This window comes from Dasypus novemcinctus, chromosome 7, assembly GCF_030445035.2.
Source record: "Dasypus novemcinctus isolate mDasNov1 chromosome 7, mDasNov1.1.hap2, whole genome shotgun sequence".
Taxonomy (NCBI): domain Eukaryota; kingdom Metazoa; phylum Chordata; class Mammalia; order Cingulata; family Dasypodidae; genus Dasypus; species Dasypus novemcinctus.
Genome location: NC_080679.1, coordinates 5,577,455 through 5,597,158, shown reverse-complemented (window position 1 = coordinate 5,597,158; position 19,704 = coordinate 5,577,455). Strand labels below are relative to the sequence as shown.

General features: G+C 58.5%; 2 protein-coding genes across 2 annotated transcripts in view; both read right to left on the bottom strand.

Annotated features, from left to right (window-relative positions):
- Positions 1–9,216: 9,216 nt before the first annotated feature.
- Positions 9,217–11,132, bottom strand: HES6 (hes family bHLH transcription factor 6). The gene is made up of 4 exons (XM_058301251.1): positions 11,008–11,132; positions 10,846–10,932; positions 10,671–10,752; positions 9,217–10,431 (listed from the first exon to the last, which is right to left on the bottom strand). Exons 1-4 carry the CDS (start codon positions 11,086–11,088, stop codon positions 10,007–10,009), a joined length of 675 nt encoding a protein of 224 aa, XP_058157234.1. The 5' UTR covers positions 11,089–11,132; the 3' UTR covers positions 9,217–10,006.
- Positions 11,133–15,576: 4,444 nt separating this feature from the next.
- Positions 15,577–19,704, bottom strand: part of PER2 (period circadian regulator 2) — a 40,194-nt gene continuing 36,066 nt past the window's right edge. The window contains exon 23 of the mRNA XM_058299789.2: positions 15,577–17,664. Coding sequence (XP_058155772.1) covers positions 17,536–17,664 — 129 coding nt within the window. The 3' untranslated portion in view covers positions 15,577–17,535. The remainder of the gene's footprint in view (positions 17,665–19,704) is intronic.

Genomic DNA, 19,704 nt, shown 5'->3' with positions numbered 1-19,704 from the left:
GAAGCATTGTGTGCAGGGAAGGCAAACCCATATCTAGGGTATGTGTCTATTCCACTTAAAAAAATTGCTGTCCCTTCCATGATGGAGGTGGGCCAATGTAATCAACCTGCCACCAGGTGGCAGGCTGATCACCTCCAGGAATGGTGCCATACTGGGGCCTGAATGTGGGTCTCTGCTGCTGGCAGATGGGGCACTCAGCAGTGGCTGTAGCCAAGTCAGCCTTGGTGAGGGGAAGTCCATGTTGCTGAGCCCATGCATAACCTCCGTTCCTACCTCCATGGACACTTTGTTCATGAGCTTATTGTTCAGTATCAGGAGTGGCTGGGGAAAGAGGCTGAGCATCAACCACAGAGTGGGTCATCTTATTCACTTGATTAAAGTCTCCCTCTGCCGAAGTCACCCTCTGGTGAGCATTCACATGGGACACATACATTTTCATGTTTTTTGCCCACCTAGAAATGTCTATCCACATACCTCTTCCCCAGATCTCCTTGTCACTAATTTTCTAATCATATTCTTTCCAAGTCCCTGACCATCCAGCCAAACCATTGGCAACAGCCCATGAATCAGTGTACAAATGCACCTCTGGTCATTTCTTCTTCCAAGCAAAATGAAAAACAAGATGCACTGCTCAAAGCTCTGCCCACTGGGAGGATTTGCCTTCTTTACTATCCTTAAGGGACAGGGTAAATAGGAGAGTTGAATGGGGATGTGGTGGGAATCACCACCCCTGTGTCCTTCAATTCCTTGATGGTAGGTAGGACTGATCTCTGCAGTCCCTCCAGGATTCCAATATTGCTTTTGATTTACTATTTTGCTAGGTAGGGGCAGTTCTAGTGGCTTCTACTTGTCCTTTCCTACCAAAATAGCCCTCACTCCGTAAGTCAGGGATCCAAAATAGAGATTCTCCAGTTGCTGAGTATGTCTACTCCTTTTATGCATTCTAGAACTGGGGAAATACTGACCAAATCCCCAGGCCCACTGGACCCACTGTGAGATGGACCTGAGCTAAAACTCCATTGATCACCTGTCCTCCATAAGCCCCTACTCTAACTGGTGGCGTTTTGAGACTCCTGGAATTAATGTCACTTCTGAGTCAGTGTCTAATAATTCCCGAAATCATTTTTTTTCCCCCAATGAATGGTTACCCTGGTACAATGCCATAGGTCTCCTTGGGGATAGGTGGGAGGAAGATTAACAGTATAAATTTTTGGCAATTTGACAGGGCCTTCCCCACGGGGACCGGGCCTTCTCTTCATTCAAGGGGCTCTGGGTCTGTAAATGGTCTCAAGCCCGGGAACTGATCAAGGGGCCATGACCCTCTGGTTCTGTAATTCAAGTTAGGGTTTTGTTTGCTCACCTAGAACCCTTCTGCTTATACAGATCAAGTAGGAATTTAATAGACTGCCCATTTATTTCACTTCTAGGTACCCCATGATCAATTAGCCAACACCATAGGTCTATGTGACTCAGACTCTGTTGAGTGCTGCTTTGAGTCTGCCTTTCATGGCGGTAGCCACACCCACCTTGTCGTTGGTGATTAACGGCAGATACTTGGCTTTGACCAGCCCAAGATCCAGTCGTCCCCATAATGTTTAAGGAGTCCAATTCTACGACATCAATTCCCACAGTAATATGTGGGCTACAGAGAAGGGCAACCCCAGAGCTCTTCAGGGAAGATGGAGTTAGTCTTAAGAATTTATTCCTCACAGTCCTGGTTTGTCCTCTGGACATTCCTAGGCTTAACGGGCAGGTCTTAAATGGTGAATCTATTCTAGCATTCCAATCTCTCTAAGCCTTTGAATTCCCTCCTCTACCATACACCAGGGTAACCTGGGCATCTCAGCCTCAGACATGATAAGCTATCCTTTGGTCCATGTTTCAGTCTGCCACCCAAACAAACTGTTAGAGCCCTTTCTAACTCCTCGAGCTACAGACACTGTACAGACACAGTGCTGTAGCTCGAGGAGTTAGAATCCAGACTTTCTGCTTAGTGGTCATATCAGTAAATTCAGCCTGATCCAAATTTATATTCCTTCTCGCCCAGATCCTTGCCTCTTACAAGCATAGATGCAGTCAAATCCAATGGTGATATTTTGCGTATCTCCAATGCCAACTCACACCATGGAGTGTCAGTGGCCTCTTGATTGGAAAGGGAATCATTAATGTCCTTTAATCCAATTAGAGAGTCAATTGCAAAAATGCCAGAACCACTTCAGAAATTCCATTTTTAAGATTCTGTTTCTCAAGAACCACTGCTTGTAACGAGCTGTGTTACTCTGGATTCTCTAGGGAAACAGAACCGACAGGAGATATCTGTAAATAGTACAAGATTTTACAATATTCTGCCATGTGACCATGGGGATGCACAAGTCCAAAATCTGCAGAGCAGCCTGCATACCAGGGGCTCCAGTGAAGGTCCTTGATGAGTTTCCAGGAGGTGTCGACTGTCTGAAGTGGAGCTGGGAATCCTCTCTCTGAACGCTGAAATCACTTTCCCTTTTAAAGCCTTCTGCTGTTTGGATGAGCCGTCACTCATTGCTGACAGCAAGCTCCTCAGTGACTGTAGATGTAACCAGCCGTCTATGCAATCAGCTCACTATGATTAAAGTCTGTGAAATGTTCTTGTATTGCAATTAGCCCAGTGCTTGCTTGACCAAATAACTTGGTACAATTACCTGGCTGAGTTGACACATTAACCTAACCATCAAAGATGGTGTTTGGGGACTTTTATGCATGATTGGTTTATAAACCCACAACTTTTTTTCACACACACACACACACACACACACACACACTAATCTCCCTATCTCCAGCGGGACTGTAGGACATTCTGAAACAAGGCCCAGATGACTGCACTTTTGACTGGTCAATTCTTTCATCACTTCAAGGATTATATTATCACAATTGAAAATAAAATAAAATAAAAGCAAGGCTGCCCATCCTTTCATAAATGTAGTAAAATACTGACACCAAAACCAGACAGGAAAGCACACAAAAGAAAACAAAACCAACCAACCAAACAAAAAGAAAATTATAGAACAATATTCCTTAGGAATTTCAATGCAAAACTCTTATACAATGCTAAATACAAACCAAATTCAGCAGGCTCTTGATCCCACCATGCCCATTTGGTTCTGTGAAAAGAAAAGAACATCCATGAAATTGTTAGCCAAGATTCATTTAGGAGAGAGGGAAGAAGTGTGGAATGAGAGGAGGGAAGGAATGCCTGTACTTTCTACTACATGCCTCGTCATGGTTGTTGTTTCAAGGAGTGTGTATTGCTTTTACATGAGACGTTCATTTTTTTTAAAAAGGTCACTTAACCCACCTTAGCCTCAGTTTCTTTAATGGTGAAATGAAGAATATTAATACCTACCTCAGAGGGTCGTGACATCTATAAAATAAGTTCACATGTGTGCTGTGCTCTCTATATATTCCTCTATTATTAAGATAGAGGGGAAAAAAAGGATTTAAAAACTAGACTACTAGAAATATACATAATTTTTAGGTATTAAGCTGCAGCCACATGGTCCCCTGAACAGGCTGAACAAATTCCCACCTCAGGGCCTTTGCATATACCATTTACCTGGAATGTTCCTTCCCAGGCAGCTGCTTGGCTCATTCCCACATTTCTTTCAGTTCTCTGCTCAAATAGAACCTTCCAGAGAAGTTGTCCCTGATCGACTTATCTAAAACAGTCCCCGGGAGCAGATGTGGCTCAAGCTGCTGAGCACCTGCTTCCCACATGGGTGGTGCCAGTTTTGGTTCCCAGTGCCTCCCCAAACAAAAAAACAAACAAGGAAACAAATGAAAAAACCAATTCTGGGGAGCTGATGGCACAGAGGTTGCACGTCGGCTTCCCACATGCAAGGTCCCGGTTCCGTCACTTCATATCCTTGCTCTGATCTATTTTTCTTCTTGACACGTAGACAACATCCGCCATATTATTTATTTGTTTCTCCCCAGAAGAGTATAAGCTTGAGAAGAACTCACTTGATCGCCAGCACCTAGGATGGTACCCAACAAAGAGTAAGCATCCGGTAATTTGCAGAATGAATAAATTAACATCTGAAATATGCCATCAGGATATGAAAGAAACTTTGGCAACTCCATAAGATCAGGGAAGCCCAGGAAAGGTTTCACACAGGAGATGAGATCTGAGCTAATCTTGAAAGGCAAGTGGATGCTCAGTCAGTAGATGATCTTGGAAAGGGCACTCCAGGCAGAGCAAGTAGCATGAACAAAAAGGTATGAGGGGGTAGCGTATATGGCTCAAGCAGTCGGGTGCCTGCCTACCACATCAGAGGTCCTGGGTTCAGTTCCTGGTGCCTCCTAAAGAAGAGGAGCAAGACAGCAAGCTGATGCAACAAGATGACGCAATGAGATGATGCAACACAGAGACACAGCGAGGAAACACAAAGAGAGACACAACAAGCAGGGAGTGGAGGTGGCTCAAATGATTGGGCACCCCCCTCCCACGTGAGAGATCCCAGGTTTGGCTGCCCGTGCTTCCTAAAAAGAAGATGAGCAGACACAGATAGCAGAAAGCAAGCACAAACAATGAGGTGGGGTGGGAGGGGGAGGGATAAATTAAATAAATTTAATTTAAAAAATGGTATGGGGATGTAAAAGTTTGGCATGTCACAGTCACCAAACGGCAGGCAGGGTAGAGCAGTTGCTAGCATCACAGGAGGTGGCACCTAGAGGCAAAGCTAAGACGTTCTGACCTGACGCGTGGGAGTCATGGGTCTACTGCACATTCCCAATCTGCCCAGGGCTGAGCTTTCTGAAGGACTGAAGCTCAGGAAGTGATTACGTCGGGACCCTTGCGCATGCTCTCTGCTCTTCTCTAGGTGAGAGGTCACCTGGGCTCCGTATGCAGCAGCAAGAAGTGAGGAAAGGGACACGTGTAAGAATCAAACTCATCTGTTCATTCACTCACTCTACCTGCTAAGGAGGGAGAAGTGGCAGTTCTGGAACGCTGCTTGCGTGCGGGGTGGGGGTGGGGTGAGTGAAGGTGGCCTTGTGGCTCTCAGGGTTCCAAGACATGAAGGGAGGTGCAGGCTTTGCTGGAAAACTCAGTTCAGGTTTTAACTTACTAAATTTGCAGAACCTGTGGGATACCTGAGTGGCGATGACCAGGAGTCATGTGGATAAACTCACCCAGAGCTTGAGAGAGGACTGGGTTGGTCATACATTTTGGAAGCAGCAACACAATAGGGAAGCCATGGGAATCATACAGATTGGGATCTAGACTCTAGAGAGAAGAGGGCAAAAGAAATTTGGGGCACAGCAAAATTTATGGGCTGAGAAGAAGAGCCTGAGCAGGATTGGCTGAAGAGGAAGCAAGAAAAGAGACAGAGAGTGTTTTGGGAAGCGCATTGTTGTGGACGTGTCCACTGTTGCAATGTTTAGGTCAGATGAGAAATAAAGTGTAGACTTGGCTGTTAGGAGTTCCCTGGGGACCTTCCCGAAGGTTTGCTGTAGAGTGGTCGCAAAGCTTCCCGGGTTGAAATTTTGTGTGAAGCAAGCAGATGAAGAAATGAAGAAAACGAGAGTGAAGGATATTTTCACGAAAGTTGACTGTGAAAGAAACTATCTGATAATAAGTAGGAGCCTTCAGTGAGGTCAGAGGACAAGCTTGCAGGAAGAGAGTGGCTAGAAGAAGGCTGGGGCTTAAGGTTTCAGGACTGGTTCAACCGTGAGGGACCACAAGGTCCTGGCAAGGTCATTGACTCAGGTGGCAAAGAGGCACGCGAGCCCTTGTGAGGTTACCATGGGGCAAGATCTGCAGGGGAAGGAAGACGGTGCCCCCAGGTGTCGTCCATGGCCAGATGGAAGATAGCATGGCAACATCTGGGAGAACAGGAGGGGCCGGAGGGCGTGGTCTCCAAGGAGGGCAAATGAAGAGAGCAAAAAGCCTGGGCGCTCTCACCAGGAGGTAGGCAAGGCACTTTTAAACCCAAGGACTGACATTACCAGTCTGACAAGATCTGAGCTTCCCTGGCTACTCTCTACCCAGGAATGCCATTGGCTACCTCTGGGGCAGTCTGTGGATCTTAAGAGGACGCAAGTTCCACGACAGCTGAGCCTTTACCTGCCTGGTCCTGGATCCTGAGCACACACAGGTGCTCCATACAGCTGCAGAACGAAGGCCGAGAGAAGCCCCCGCTTGCTCTCGGTGCGGCCAATAGGGCTTGAGCGCCCTTGGAGGCGCTTCCGCAGCCTCGAAGCCCTCTTCCTTCCTCGGCCTTAGGCTGTGGGGCTGGGCTGCCATTTGGCATCACTCGGGGAGCATTTCGTACTTCCGAGGTCCCCACCACACCCGACGTCAATGGCACCGATCTCCGGGGTGGACCCGGCTCAGGGTCCGAGGCCGGACCTCGTCTCCGCTGCCCAGGCGCGGAGGGCCCTGGGGGTTCTGAACAGAGGAATAGGGGAATGCCGGGGCCTCTTATCTCGTCCTCCTGGCCCCATGGGTGCTGGAGAAACCACAGCCCACCCCTGGCCCACGGGAAAGCCACCTAAGACGCGCCGGGCCCGAGGCCCCGGGGATCGAGCGCGCGGAGCCCGCCTCGCCTGCAGAGGCTGGAGTAAGAGGACGGAGGGGAGCAGGAACTACATTTCCCGAGAGGCCCTGGGGCGCGGCCGAGGGCGTGGGCGGGGCCGGGGGCGGGGCCGGGGCGTGGGCGGGGCCGGGGCGTGGGCGGGGCCGAGGGCGTGGGCGGGGCCGGGGGCGGGCCCGAGGGCCGAGCGTCTCCGGGTTTCCCCCAACGGTTCCGAGCGCTCCCGAGCGCAGCGCTCCGCTGCACCTCGCCCGCAGGCCCCCGCGGAGCGCGGGTTCCTCCACTCCCACACCCCGCGTGTTTGGCCCCCGCGGATTCCGGGCAGTCCCGGGGCCGCGCACGTGGAGGCCGCGCGCTCTGGCGGAGCGGGCGCGCGCCCGCAAGCCGACAGCCGGCCACGTGGTTGTCAGTGCAGGACGCGAGCGGGGAGGCGAGAAGTCCAGGCTAGCAATGAGGCGGCGAGGGCGACGCGTGGACGTGGGGCTTAGAAGCAGGGCGCGTGGCCTTGATGGGCTGGAAATGGGGTGACCTCTAGACATCAATGGGATGTCACGAAGTGGCGACGACTGGAGGAGGGACAGTGTGTCTTGTGGGGTGAGACGCGCTTGTTTGGGCCGTGGGAGGTCTGTGTGCCCGTGTGACAGCTCAGCGGAGACGCTGAGAAGGCCGGAGGGATGGGGCGAGACAGGCTGAGGTGGGCTTTGAATCGAGGGCACGCGGGGGGGGGGGGTGGGATATACCACGGCGGAGTTGGCAGGGGAGGCTGAGGCGCAGCCTTGGGACGCACCCGCATTTTGAGGCCGGAAGAGAGGAGACACCACCACCACCCAGGAGTGCAGAGCTCTTGGGGCTGAGAGAAGAGAGCGCTTTACGATGAGGAGCACTAGGCTGGTTGAGGCTGGAGACAGGCCCTTTGGATTTGGAACCGTGGACGTCACTGGAGGTCTTGATGAGCTACTTTCAGTGGAGGGGTGAAGAGGGTGTGGGAGGGGAGAACTGGAGACCCCGAGCCTCCACGACCCCTTCAAGGAACTCTGCTCTAGAGCAATGAGGCAGCCAAGAGGGTGCAGGGGTCCAGGGAGGCCTTAGCCGTCCTTTTTCCACACGAGGAGATGGAACAGCCTGTTTGTGTGCAGAGGGGAATGATCCAGAAGGGAGGTTAGTGATGCCCTTGTTTGCCATTCCACAGCCTCAGGTGCTGTGCGCAGGTGAGAGGGTGGGTCCACGATGGAGGGCAGTGAGCGTGGACCAAGGCCCAGCAGGGTGGGTGGGCAGAAGAGTGACCCCACCCCTCCCCAAGAGGTCCACGACCTAATCTCACCTGGTAAAGGGAAACTGCCCCTGTGATTAAGGATTAAGGTTAAATTAAGAGGGAAGCGGATTTGGCTCAACTGATAGAGTGTCTGCCTATCACATGGGAGGTCCAGGGTTTGAACCCAAGGCCTCCTGCCCCGTGTAATGAGCTGGCCCATGTGCTGTGCTGATGGGTGCAAGGAGTGCCCTGCCATGCAGGGGTGTCCCCCGCGTAGGGGAGCCCCATGCATAAGGGTTGTGCCCCGTAAGGAGAGCTGCCCTACGTGAAAGAAGTGCAGCCTGCCCAGGAGTGGTGCTGCACACATGGAGAGCTGATGTAGCAAGATGATGCAACAAAGAGAGACACAGATTCCCGGTGCTGCTGACAAGAATACAAGTGGACACAGAAGAACACACGGCAAATGGGCACACAGAGCTGACAACTGGGGGGAGGGGGAGGAAGAGAAATTAAAAATAAATAAAATACAGATTAAGTTAAGGGGCATGGATGTGGCTCAAGCGGTTGAGCACCTGCTTCCCACATGGGAGGTCCCTGGTTTGGTCTCTGGTGCCTCCTAAAAACAAACAACTCAGGAGAGTTGATGTGACAAGAAAGGGACTCGGCCAAGAAACGCACATGGCCTCTGATGCTTACAAAGGTGAGGAAATGGACTCATTCTCAAGCTTCCAGGAGGGAACCCAGCCCCCTCCCCACCTTGTCCAGCTTCTAACTTAGAGAGCTGGGGGATGATAAATTTGCATTGTTTTAAGCCACTCAATTTGTGGTCTGTTATGGTAGCCATAGAAAATGAATCCGGTTGGCCAGGGAGCCGGGGAGGCGGCACTTCCCAGGGAAGGAGTCAGGAAGGCCATCAAACGGCAGGCTCAAGCCTGCAAGGAGGTCTGGGCGTTGCACAGAGAGGGCTGGTACGAAGTAGCCGTCTAGCGAGTGGGACCCGGCTTTGGAAGGGGGCTGAGAGTAGCCACTGCCCTCCACAGCCACGTATGTTTCTGAGAAAGAAGAGGGGCCACTGGGAGGGATGGGAGTGGAGCTGCTGTCCGGGTGGGCAGGCACAGGGCGGGGGTGGAAGGGGAGCAGCTCCTGCCCTTGGTCAAGGGCAGCCCCCCTTCAGTCCAGCTGCCCTGGGCAGACACCCGCCTTCCCTGGAGTTCCTGACCTCCAGCCCAAGCTGCCTGAGGCTGTGACATTTCGAGCCATTAATGGGACCCTCTTGACCCTGAAGTCCACGGCACCAAGGCTAAGCTCCCTGCTCACTGAGAAGAGTGACAGTCGAGCACAAGTGGACCTGGGCCCTAAAACAGGTATTTGAAAGAAATGTCCAAAGCAAGAGGCTAACATTAGGCATTAATTTTATTATTGTAGCTCATGAACAAGGCAGTGGTCCAAGGACAGGCTGCTTCCCTGTCCCTCCAGGACTCACACTTTTCCCAGGGGGAGGAGGCCAGGCCTGAGGCCGGGAACGCCCACTGGAACTGCCCAGCACTGCCCACCGCGGAGCTGTCTCCACTGCCACCGCCCTGCTCATTTTGCTGATTAAAATATATGTATATATATTCACCACCAATGTTAGATGCAGGAAAAGTGGGGCGAGTACACACTGCATCCTTTAGTAATCCTTCAGAGGGGTACCTAACTCTCCAAAATCCTTTATTTAACAAAATTGGAGAGTTCGAAGGTAACAACCTAATAACGAGCACAAGCGTGCCCCACTGCGGGGCTTCTCTCCAGGAGGCCTGAGCGACGCTGCGCAATGCACCTGCTCCTCTTGCTTCCAGGGGTCTCAGGGGTGTGCTCTGGCCAGGGCAGCGGGGGGTGGCGCGGGCCTGCGGTCTCAGCATCACCAGCCGCCTCCGGCCCGGCCCCCCACAGAGCCTGAGGAAGGGCTGGGGCAGGTGAAGCCGGAGGCCCCGGGAGCGATTCCAGGCCCTTCCTCCTGCCCAGAGCCCCCTCCCTCCGTCATCCTGAGCAGCGGGTCCGTAGGTTACTCCTTCCAGGAACAGGGCTGGGGAGGGGCTGGAGTCGCCCGTGGGCCCACAGCAGCCCCCGATCCCACCCAAGGGAGGGGAGGGAGTAGAGCGTGGGGAGGCCGTGCCCGCCCCCAGGGACGCCGAGCGGGTGTCGGTCACCAGGGCCTCCAGATGCTCTGGACTCTGCGGGCCGCGGTCAGGCTGCCCAGGGCCGCCGGCACCAGCTCCGCTTCCTCGGCAGGGGCCCGGCTCGCTTCAGCCTCCGGGGCCTCCTCCAGGTCAGAGCCCAGGTCGTCCCCCGAGCCCGGGGGGCTGGGCAGCGGGGACCCCGGGGCCCCTCCTACTGCCCGGCCGCTCTGCCCAGGGGCTCCCGGCGGGCCGGCCAGGGCGTCCCCCAGCAGGTCCCGCAAGCTGCCGCCCTCGCGCAGGGGCATGGACTCGAGCAGGTGGTTGAGGAGCTCGGCGGCGACGGTGGCGTCGATGGCCTGGCACGTGGACACGAACGTGTGCACCTCGTGCATGCACTGGATGTAGCCGGCGGCGAAGCGCTCGCTCGCCTCCGCCTGCAGCTGCTCCCGCTCTGCGCCCGGGAGTGGGAGGGAGAGAGCCGCGCCCGGCCCCGTGAGCCGCCACCGCGTGCGCCCGCCAGCCCGGCGCGCGGGGAGGGGGCTCACCCGGGAGGCGCGGGGGGCAAGCCGCGCCGCCGATGGGCGGGGGCGCCCCGAGGGGGGTCCTCCTTCCGAGGGTCGGGCGGGCTGGGCCAACGCGCCCCGTGCCCCGGTGGCAGGCGTCCCCGCCCCGCGCCCCGCCGCCACTCACCGCGCGCCCGGCCCCGCAGCGCGCCCTGCACGCGCCGCACCGTCAGCTCCAGCACCTCGGCGTTCTCCAGCTTGGCCTGCACCTGTCCCGGTGGGTCGCGGGTGGGGAAGGGTGGTGAGGCCGCGGGGGGCCGCGCCTAGCCCGCCCCCAGCCCCCGCCGCCCGCCAGCCCGCACCTCGGCGCCCGCCAGTAGCAGCCGCAGCTCCAGCAGGCTCTCGTTGATCCGCGCACGCCGCTTCTTTTCCACCAGGGGCTTCCGGGCCTGCGGGGGAGAGCGCGGCGTGAATCCCGGCCCGCTTCTTCACCCCCGCGCCCCAGCCCAGGTCCCGGCCCGCACCTTGCGGTCCCCGCGCGCCTCCCAGCGGTCCTCGTCTTCCCGGCCCGCGCGGTCCCAGCCGGGTCCCAGGGGCGGAGCCATGGCCGGCAGCGCGCACTGGCGGCGAGCGCGGGACGCGAACGCACGGCCCCGGGCACCCCGCAGCCCGCGGCCCTGGCGCGGCAGCCCCTCCCCTTTTATAGCGTCTTATTTGCATTTCAATGCGCCGATTGGCTGCGCGGGCCCGGAGCCGCGGGCGGCGAGGCGCGCCACGGCCAATGGGAGCGGCGCGCTTTGTGTGACCCGCCGCCCGGGCTGCGGGCAGCTGGCGGGGCGTGGCCTGCGGCGGGCGCCTCCTCGGCCCCCGCGCGACCCGCAGGCGCGGCCCGAGGCGCCCGGGTCAGCCGAGCTCCGCCTCGCCGAGCGCGCCTCCTGGGGAGCGCCCCGGGCGGGGGTCCCGCCTCGAGGGGGCTTTGGTCGGGGCTGGTGTCGCTGCGCTGCTCCGGGGGCGCGGGGCCGACGGGGCGTGAGGGTGCGGCGGCCCCGGCGCTCTCCATTTCTCGCGGACTCGCGCGGCCAGCACCCGGCCGAGCCCCGACGCCGAAGCTCGCGATGGGGCTGGGTGGGCGCGCGCTCCAGCGGGCCCCGCGCCCCGGCCCACGCGCCTTCCCCGGCGCGCTGCCCCGCCGAGCCCCGCGCCCGGGCCCCCGCGCTCTCTCCCGGGTCCTCTCCCCTGCCCCCCTGGCCGCCCCGTGCCCCGACCCCCGCGCTCGTCCCCCCGGGTCCCCCACCCCGACCCCCTGCGCCTCCCCCGCCCCCCTGGCCGCCCGGTGCCCCGGCCCCCGCGCTCATCCCCCCGGGTCCTCCACCCGACCCCCTGCGCCTCCCCCGCCCCCCTGGCCGCCCCGTGCCCCGACCCCCGCGCTCGTCCCCCCGGGTCCCCCACCCCGACCCCCTGCGCCTCCCCCGCCCCCCTGGCCGCCCGGTGCCCCGGCCCCCGCGCTCATCCCCCCGGGTCCTCCACCCGACCCCCTGCGCCTCCCCCGCCCCCCTGGCCGCCCCGTGCCCCGACCCCCGCGCTCGTCCCCCCGGGTCCCCCACCCCGACCCCCTGCGCCTCCCCGCCCCCCTGGCCGCCCGGTGCCCCGGCCCCCGCGCTCATCCCCCCGGGTCCCCCACCCGACCCCCTGCGCCTCCCCCGCCCCCCTGGCCGCCCCGTGCCCCGACCCCCGCGCTCATCCCCCCGGGTCCCCCACCCCGACCCCCTGCGCCTCCCCCGCCCCCCTGGCCGCCCGGTGCCCCGGCCCCCGCGCTCATCCCCCCGGGTCCCCCACCCGACCCCCTGCGCCTCCCCCGCCCCCCTGGCCGCCCCGTGTCCCGGCCCCCGCGCTCATCCCCCCGGGTCCCCCACCCCGACCCCCTGCGCCTCCCCCGCCCCCCCTGGCCGCCCCGCGCCCCCTGGCGCCCGCGCTCATCCCCCCGGGTCCCCCACCCCGACCCCCTGCGCCTCCCCCGCCCCGCGCCCCCTGGCCCCCGCCGGCCCGCGGAGCCGCCGTCTGGCCCCGCCGTAACTTGATGCCCGTGACAGTTGGCAGCTGCGGCCGCTTCGGCGGAGAAAAGCGGCGGCCGCGCCAGCAGCGCGACAGGTGTTGGCCGCGCTTTTGTCCCGGGCCCGCTTTGTCCCGCGCGGGCGGGCGTCGGGCGCGTTTGTGTCGGCCAGACGCCCGCGATCCCGTCCCGCGGGCGGCCCATCTGCCGCCACCTCGCACCCGGCGGCGGGCGGGGGGCCGCGAGCCGACGCCGCGGGGCCGGCCGCGCCCTCTGGTCGCACCCTGGGTCCCCAGCCCCCTCCCCTCCCTGGCGGGGTGGGCAGGCCTCCTCCGCGCCCGGCCTTGGCACACCCCGTGCCTCCCACCCTGAACCCGGGCAGTCGCCCCTCCTCAGTTCAGGCCTCGGCTTCCCTCTCGGTCTCCCCCACTGGGAGGGGCCTTGCCGGGACATGCCCGCCATCAGCCCCGCGCTCTTACCCAACTCCGCAGATGCACTGTGGGTCGGTTGGGCAGGGAGTGCTCTGCAGCCCCCAAGCTATGGGCAGAGCCCCGTCCTGGTGACTAGGGAGGACATGGGGTGTCCAGAGGGTGGCCCAGAGGAGGGGGAACAGCGAGGGCGGAGGACAGAGCTGGCGGCAGCACCCCTGCCCCTTGGGTCTGGCGGTCCTCTGGTGGCACTTTCATTTTGGACACCAGCCAGAGGGGCCTACTAGGGTAGGGCAGGTTTGGCCAGAGGGTTGAAGGTCCGGCCCTGCTGCCTTCTCCACGCACTGCAGGCCCGTCAGGGCTCTCAGCTATCCCTCTTCTGCCTCCTCCTTGCTGTCCTCTGAGAGGCCCTGAGACCTCTGTCCCCTTCACTCAGCAGCCTGAGCCTGCCCCCTTCCTTCCTTCACCCACACCCTGTGGTCTGCGGTCTCTGCCGCAAACCAGAAAGCCCGGCTCTCTCCCTCCTGCCCTTCACTGCTGTTCAGAGACCAGCTGCCCCTCACTCCCAGTGATGGGGTTGACAGCGTGGGCAGCTGGAGCCCGTACCTGGCCTGTGCCTTTGCCCTCCTTCACCAGGGCTCAGACATCACCCCAAGAATAGAGGCTCCCTTAGCGTGACAAAATTTCCACCATTTTGAGAAACTGAGCTATGGAAAGATAAACACACTCCCGAGTTTGAGAACCGATTAATACGTCTTCCATTTCCCACGTGAACTAGGCCCAACGGGTGTTCTAGAATACTCTCCAGGAAAGGGACAGGCCCCACTGGAACAGGGTGCTTGGGGCCCTGAGGGGGACCTCAGGAAAAGACCTGGTTGGAGAGGAACTGGGCATGGGGAGGTGGGCAGAGGAGGACGGGACAAATGGTATAACCAGAAAATGAAAGGCAATGAGGAACTCCAGGAAATACAAAAAGCTGCACAAGAAAAAAAATGTAGCTCACTACTTGGCTTGACAGCAAATAATTTTTTAGTCTCAATACTGTAGTATTTCAGTATTTAGTATCATTCTATAGAGAAGACAAGGATGGCTTAATTATGATTACAGATTACAATTGATGTTGCTAAACAAAAGGATAGGTGGCAGGATTCAGAACAGGGGAGGAGGCTAGGGGCCTCCAGAACCTTCTCTGACAAAGTGGGGTGAGTGTAGAAATGGTGCTGGAGTTGAGGGGAGAAGAAATCAAGGGCTGGGACAGGCTTCTATGTGACCAAGTACTTGAGAGAAAAGAAACTTGGGGCTAAAGCAGAGTGTTAGCAAAATCCTTGGTTGCAGTCTGGCCTGGAAGTAGCATCAGGTCCTGCTTGTAACACCAGCTTCAGTTTTCCTTAGTGGACCCATTTGCTGGCTGGCTTGGCTGTTTCCTCCCCCAAACCTGCCCCCCCCCCCAGCAGACCTACTTCCTGCCATTTGTCCCCCGGACTGAGCCTTCTTCCAAAGGGGGCTCAAGCACAGACTTCCAGAGCATTTGGACCCTTTGATCCCCGCCAGGGCTGGGAACGGGCCAGCGAGGCCGGCCGGCGCTGTGGCCTGTGGCTGCAGGACGGGTAGCAGCAGGCAGGGCAGGCCATCAATCCCCTGGGCAACAAAGGTGGCTGCCAGCCAGTAGACACCCGGCCCCTATGGGCAATCTGCCCGGGAGGTTTGGAGAAGCTCCTTTTGATTTGGAAATAAAGGGAGGAGGGGTGTCCCTGGGGTTTAATGGTAAATAAAAATGCAATTAAAAGAGTGCCCCAAAGGCACTCAGAAGTTCAGCGAAAGAGCCCCACCTGGCCACGTAAGGCAGGCGTGCCTGGCCTCTGCGCGGGAGGACTCCCCCTCCCCTCCCCCAGGAGCACTTGGGTTTTGGGGGATGGGACGGGGGCAGGGGGCAGGGGGGCGGAGAGCCGAGCCCCCTGCTGCTCCCTGCTGGGGCCCTCTGGGAGGCTAGGCCCTGGGTGCCGGCTCTGTCCGCCTCCCTGCCCCTGAGCCCAGGGCCTTGGATTGAACGGTGAGGGGAGGGAGAGCAGGCCCAGGCCAGGCCCCCCGCGGCCTCGGCCCTGTCTGCAGGAAGGGTCAGGGTGGGGGGATTTTACCCCGCTGGCTGGCTCACCCCCAGCGCAGACGCGGGCCTTTCTGCCAGGACCCCTCGCACAGCTCTGCCTTCAGCTCCTGAGCGCACGGGCAGCTCGTCCAGCCGATGGCCCCGAGCAGAAGGGAGGAGAGGCTCGCTGCGAAGACAGGGGGCCGGGCGGCCGGGCCCTGGGAAGTGAAAAGGCTGCAGAAGCGGGGAGTGTACGATCAGACGTGCATTTTGGAAGTCTGCTCTGGTTGCATAGCGAAGGGGTAAGGGAGTCTATGAGTAAGAAGCACACAGAAGCCGGGCTCGCAGTGAGCAGAGCTGTGGGAGAGTGGGGAGGAGAGGAGGTGGCCCTGGGATAGAAGGAAGCTTCCCCCGCCGAAGTCTTCCTTTTCTTTTTTTTCTCTCCTTCCTCCCTCCTCTCTCTCTTTAATCTTTTGATAATCTTTGATCATTATTCAGTTTTTCCTCTGTGCTACATTAAAAATACATACAATTAAACATAAAAATATACTTGCTTTATTTACCAATTTTCTAAAAGGCAAAAAAGTCATAAAAAGACACAAGCAGTAGAACAAATATATTGCACTGGGAGAGGCAAGCTTGTTCTGCACACGAACAAACCACTTGTTTGCACACGAACAAATCACTTGTTTGTTCAGCAAGGCTCGCCGAGTCTGCCCTGGAACTCGGGGCGCTTATTTACATATCTCTTTAGAAACATATTAAAAAGGAGGCTCAGTTTAAAGTCAAGAAAAAGTTTTCACAACACCTGTGTGAGCGCACACAAAAGAAAACACAGGACTCGCACGGCACCATGTAAACATCTCCACAGAACGCTCCTACGAGCCGCCCTGTCCGCCCAGTGAGGCGCTGCAGCTGGGCAATCGATGGGCATAAATTAAATAATGAAGTAACGCGACGGTCAGCATTCATGACAGCAAAGTGAAGAAGTGCTTGGTAGCATAAAGGTAACCTTAGGCTCTGAGCTCTCCCCTGAACTATCTCATTTCAGAGGCAGAGAGCAGTTGGTAGCATCTAAGTACCAGGCTCACACACTACCCCGATCTGGGGCATCTGCGGGGGCTGCTTGCTTGTCAGTTAACAACAACACAGTGCTCTTGTGCTTGAGGTTGTGAGACACTGGGGTTGGGACTCAGCCACAGAACGGCTTTCCTCTCAAGACCAGCTGGACTTCAAGGAGGCTTGGCCTACCCTCGTGGTGGCTTCGTACCAAAGAACAGGGGAAGCCCCTCTTCTCTTGTGCCTCTAGACTTGGTCCAGACCCAGGCCCTGGTGCCATCAGCGCTGACTTATCCATGCCAGGGACCGTAAGTTTTGTGGCCGGTCCTTGGGGTCTGTGACTGCACATGAGGTTTTGCAAAATCTCGGGCAATGTGGCCTCGCCCCTCCCCAGAGGTCAGAGGCCCTGCGAATGGCCCTGCAGAGACCGGAGGTTACCCTGGGCACGGTCAGGCTCACAGGCAGGGCTCCGGCCAGGGCTCCGGCCCGGGGGACCCCGGGGAGGGGGCGCTCAGCGGGCAGCTCTCTGCTCAGCTGGGCCGGAGGGGCTGTCTGCATGCTCCAACAGAACAGACACGGATGGGTCCCCACCGTGGGGCTCATGGGGTGCTACCCGGTGACTATGCGTGCTTTGCAGATGTGGCCGTCAGGGTCTGAAATGGATACGAGAACGATGGAGAACCACCGCAAGGGTCTGGACACACACCATGCCAACCACTGGGCTTCTTTAGTCCACGGCGAGCCTTTCGGCCTCGTTCTCCACAAGCAGAAGTTGCGTCAGGGGGACGTGGTCACCACTCCAGGACCTGAAGCCGAGACGCGCCAGTCTGCCCACCTGTGCTTGGTGTCAGTTAATGCAAAACATGGTGACATAAAATTGGAAGGGGCTGTTCTCTCCATTTGGTATGTTAAAAAAAAAATCGGGCTCCACAAAATGATAATTTAGATAAAACGCAGCCCTGGTGGGAGGACAGAATTTCATCTGAACTGATTAACTCCAGCACGCCCTGAGAAGGCTCCGGAAAGCCAGCGCCCTCAGCCGAGTCACAGGCGGCGCCCGGCCGATGGTCACAGCCTGGTATGATGCCCGGAACATGCCACCCACGGGAGCCACGGTACGCTGGGTGCTGGGGGGGAAGGGCGTGTGGGTGTGGGGCAACGCTCCTGACGCTACCGAGGAGCACACCTGAATCTCTTTCCCCGGCCCCCAAGGTCCCCCGTTTATATTTAGGGTATCAAGCGTGTTTCTCCCCAAACCCTCCCTGCCTCCACTGTGTTTTAAATCACCGCGTCAGATAAACTATGTGTTTTTTTAAACAGAAAGCAACACGAGTCTGTGTGTCCATGTCCATAGGGGCGAACGGGCAGATCCTCTGGCGCCTCTCCTGCTCCCGCCGCCAGCCGCTGCCCTGGGGGTGGGGGCCATCTGTCCTCACGGCGCGGCGGGGCGTCCGAGCTCCTCTTCTTTGGCGTCTGTCCCTTCGCCGAGCCCCAGGGTAGGAGCATCCTCATATGGTCCACAAACACCGCCTTTTCCCTCGTTTTCACAGTAAACGCATTCCTTAAGGGAGAAACATGGAAACATAACAAAATGCGATCTTCTTTCACAAAGAGGAGTTCAGCCTGAGTGGGGCCGTGAGAGCTCAGGTGCCAGCTGGGAAGCGGCTGGGGCGGGGCCTCTCGGGCCCACCCCCCGGGGGCCTGCAGGGGTGGGAGCGCGTCCCCTGAGAGACACTTCCAAGTCCTGAGCCCTGAGCCAGTGGCCTTGCTTGGAAATAGGGTCGCTGCAGACCGAGTCACCTAAGATGCGGCCAGAACGCAGCAGGGTGCGCCCTGGCCCAGCAGGACAGACGTGGTCCTAGCGAGGGGGACACTGGTCACAGAGCCAGAGGAGAGGCCACCAGAAGCTGGTGGCAGAGACGCACGAGCTGCCGATGCAAGCCGAGGAGGCTGGCCAAGCCCCCGAAGCTAGCAGAGGCCAGGAGGGACCCTCCCTGCAGGTTTCGGAGGGGGCGTGGCCCGCCCTCACCTGGATTTCAGTCCTCTGGCCTCCAGAAGGTGAGAGAACCCATTTCTGTCTTAAGTCCCCCAGGTCACGGCAGCCCTAGCAAACTGAGGCAGAGCAGTCCCCGAGGGGCCAGCACCCCTGGCTCCCCCCACGCCAGGGCAGAGCTGGGCCCTTACCTGAGAGGCAGGTGGCACAGGGAGAGGGTGGCTGGGAGCCTGCAGGCGCAGGCTTCCGCTCCAGCTCCACTGCTTTTCTACCTGTGGCACCTGGAGTCGGTTACCTACCTCTTCTAACCTGTTTCCTAAGCTGTAAAATGGGATAACTACAGGCGCCCTGCTTCTTTTGTTCATCGTTCAACTATGTTCTAGGCATGTTCTACGCTCCAGGGATTCAGCAGCGAGTAAATCTGACAAAAATCCCCACCCCGGGGGAGCTGATGCTCTAGTGGGAGAGAGGGACAATAAATAAATGAGGAATGTCAGTGCATTAAAAAATAAGTGCTCTGACGAAGAGGAAAGCAGGAAAGAGGCACAGGCCATTTTAAAATGGGCCCAGAGGAAACGACTGGGGTGGTTTCGAGTGTCCACGTGGTGGCTGCTCTCCGCGGCTCACTTCTAACAGAGGATGTGCGGGAGCAACGGGGAGCGGCTTCTCGTGCTGGCTGGATTCTGGGCACTGAGGAGAGGCCACACAGTGAGACGCTGAGGCCTCCTGCCCGCAGCCGGCGCTGACTTCCAGGCGTGCGCGAGCCACCTTGGGAGCTGCTGCTCCACGCCTCCGGTGACACGAGCCCTGGCTGCTCGCAAGATTTCAGCCTCCGGAGAGACCCTGACTCAGAAGCACCCAGCTAAGCGGGTCTCAAATTCCTGACCCACAGAAACTGTATGCAATAATAAACATTTATCGCTTTTAGCCACTAAGTTTTGGGATAATTTGCTATGTAGTGATAAATAGCTACTGCAGTGGCAAGTGAAAAACAACTGAAAGGAAGCCGGAGTGAGCTGTGTATGGGAAGAAAGAGGATTCCAAGTGGAGGTAAGGGCACGTGCAAAGGCCCTGGGGCAAGTCTGCCTGGTGAATGCGAGGAACAGCGGAGAGGCCGGGGTGGCTGGAGAGAGTGACGGGAGGAGCAATGGGAGATGAGACGGGGGGAGCAGCAATGGGAGATGAGAGGGGCTGGGTGGGTATGGCTCTGCAGCCCTGGGAAGGGGGATGAGGTGAGGGGGAACATGACGTGACCGCTGGCAGACCAGGGGGCCTGTGCAGCCCGGAGGAGCACCGAGGATGGTGAGGAGTGGCTGACCCCTGATGGCTGAGCCCGGGACCTGCCAGCAGACGGGACGGGACGGGGGGGCGGGGGGGAGCGGTAGCGCAGCGCCAAGCAGCGAGAATGCAGTCGCTCTGACCCCGGACAGGGTGGGGGCAGGCGCGACAGGGCTTCTCCGAGGACGACCAGGGGTTCAGTTTTGGACGCCCGGGGCTGGGCAGTGCCTGGACGGGAGGTGGACAGGAGGAGGGGCTCTCAGCAGACAGACGCCCAGTGGGATCGGGAGACAAGAGGAGGCGCCCCAGGAGGGAGTGAGGGTGGCGCGG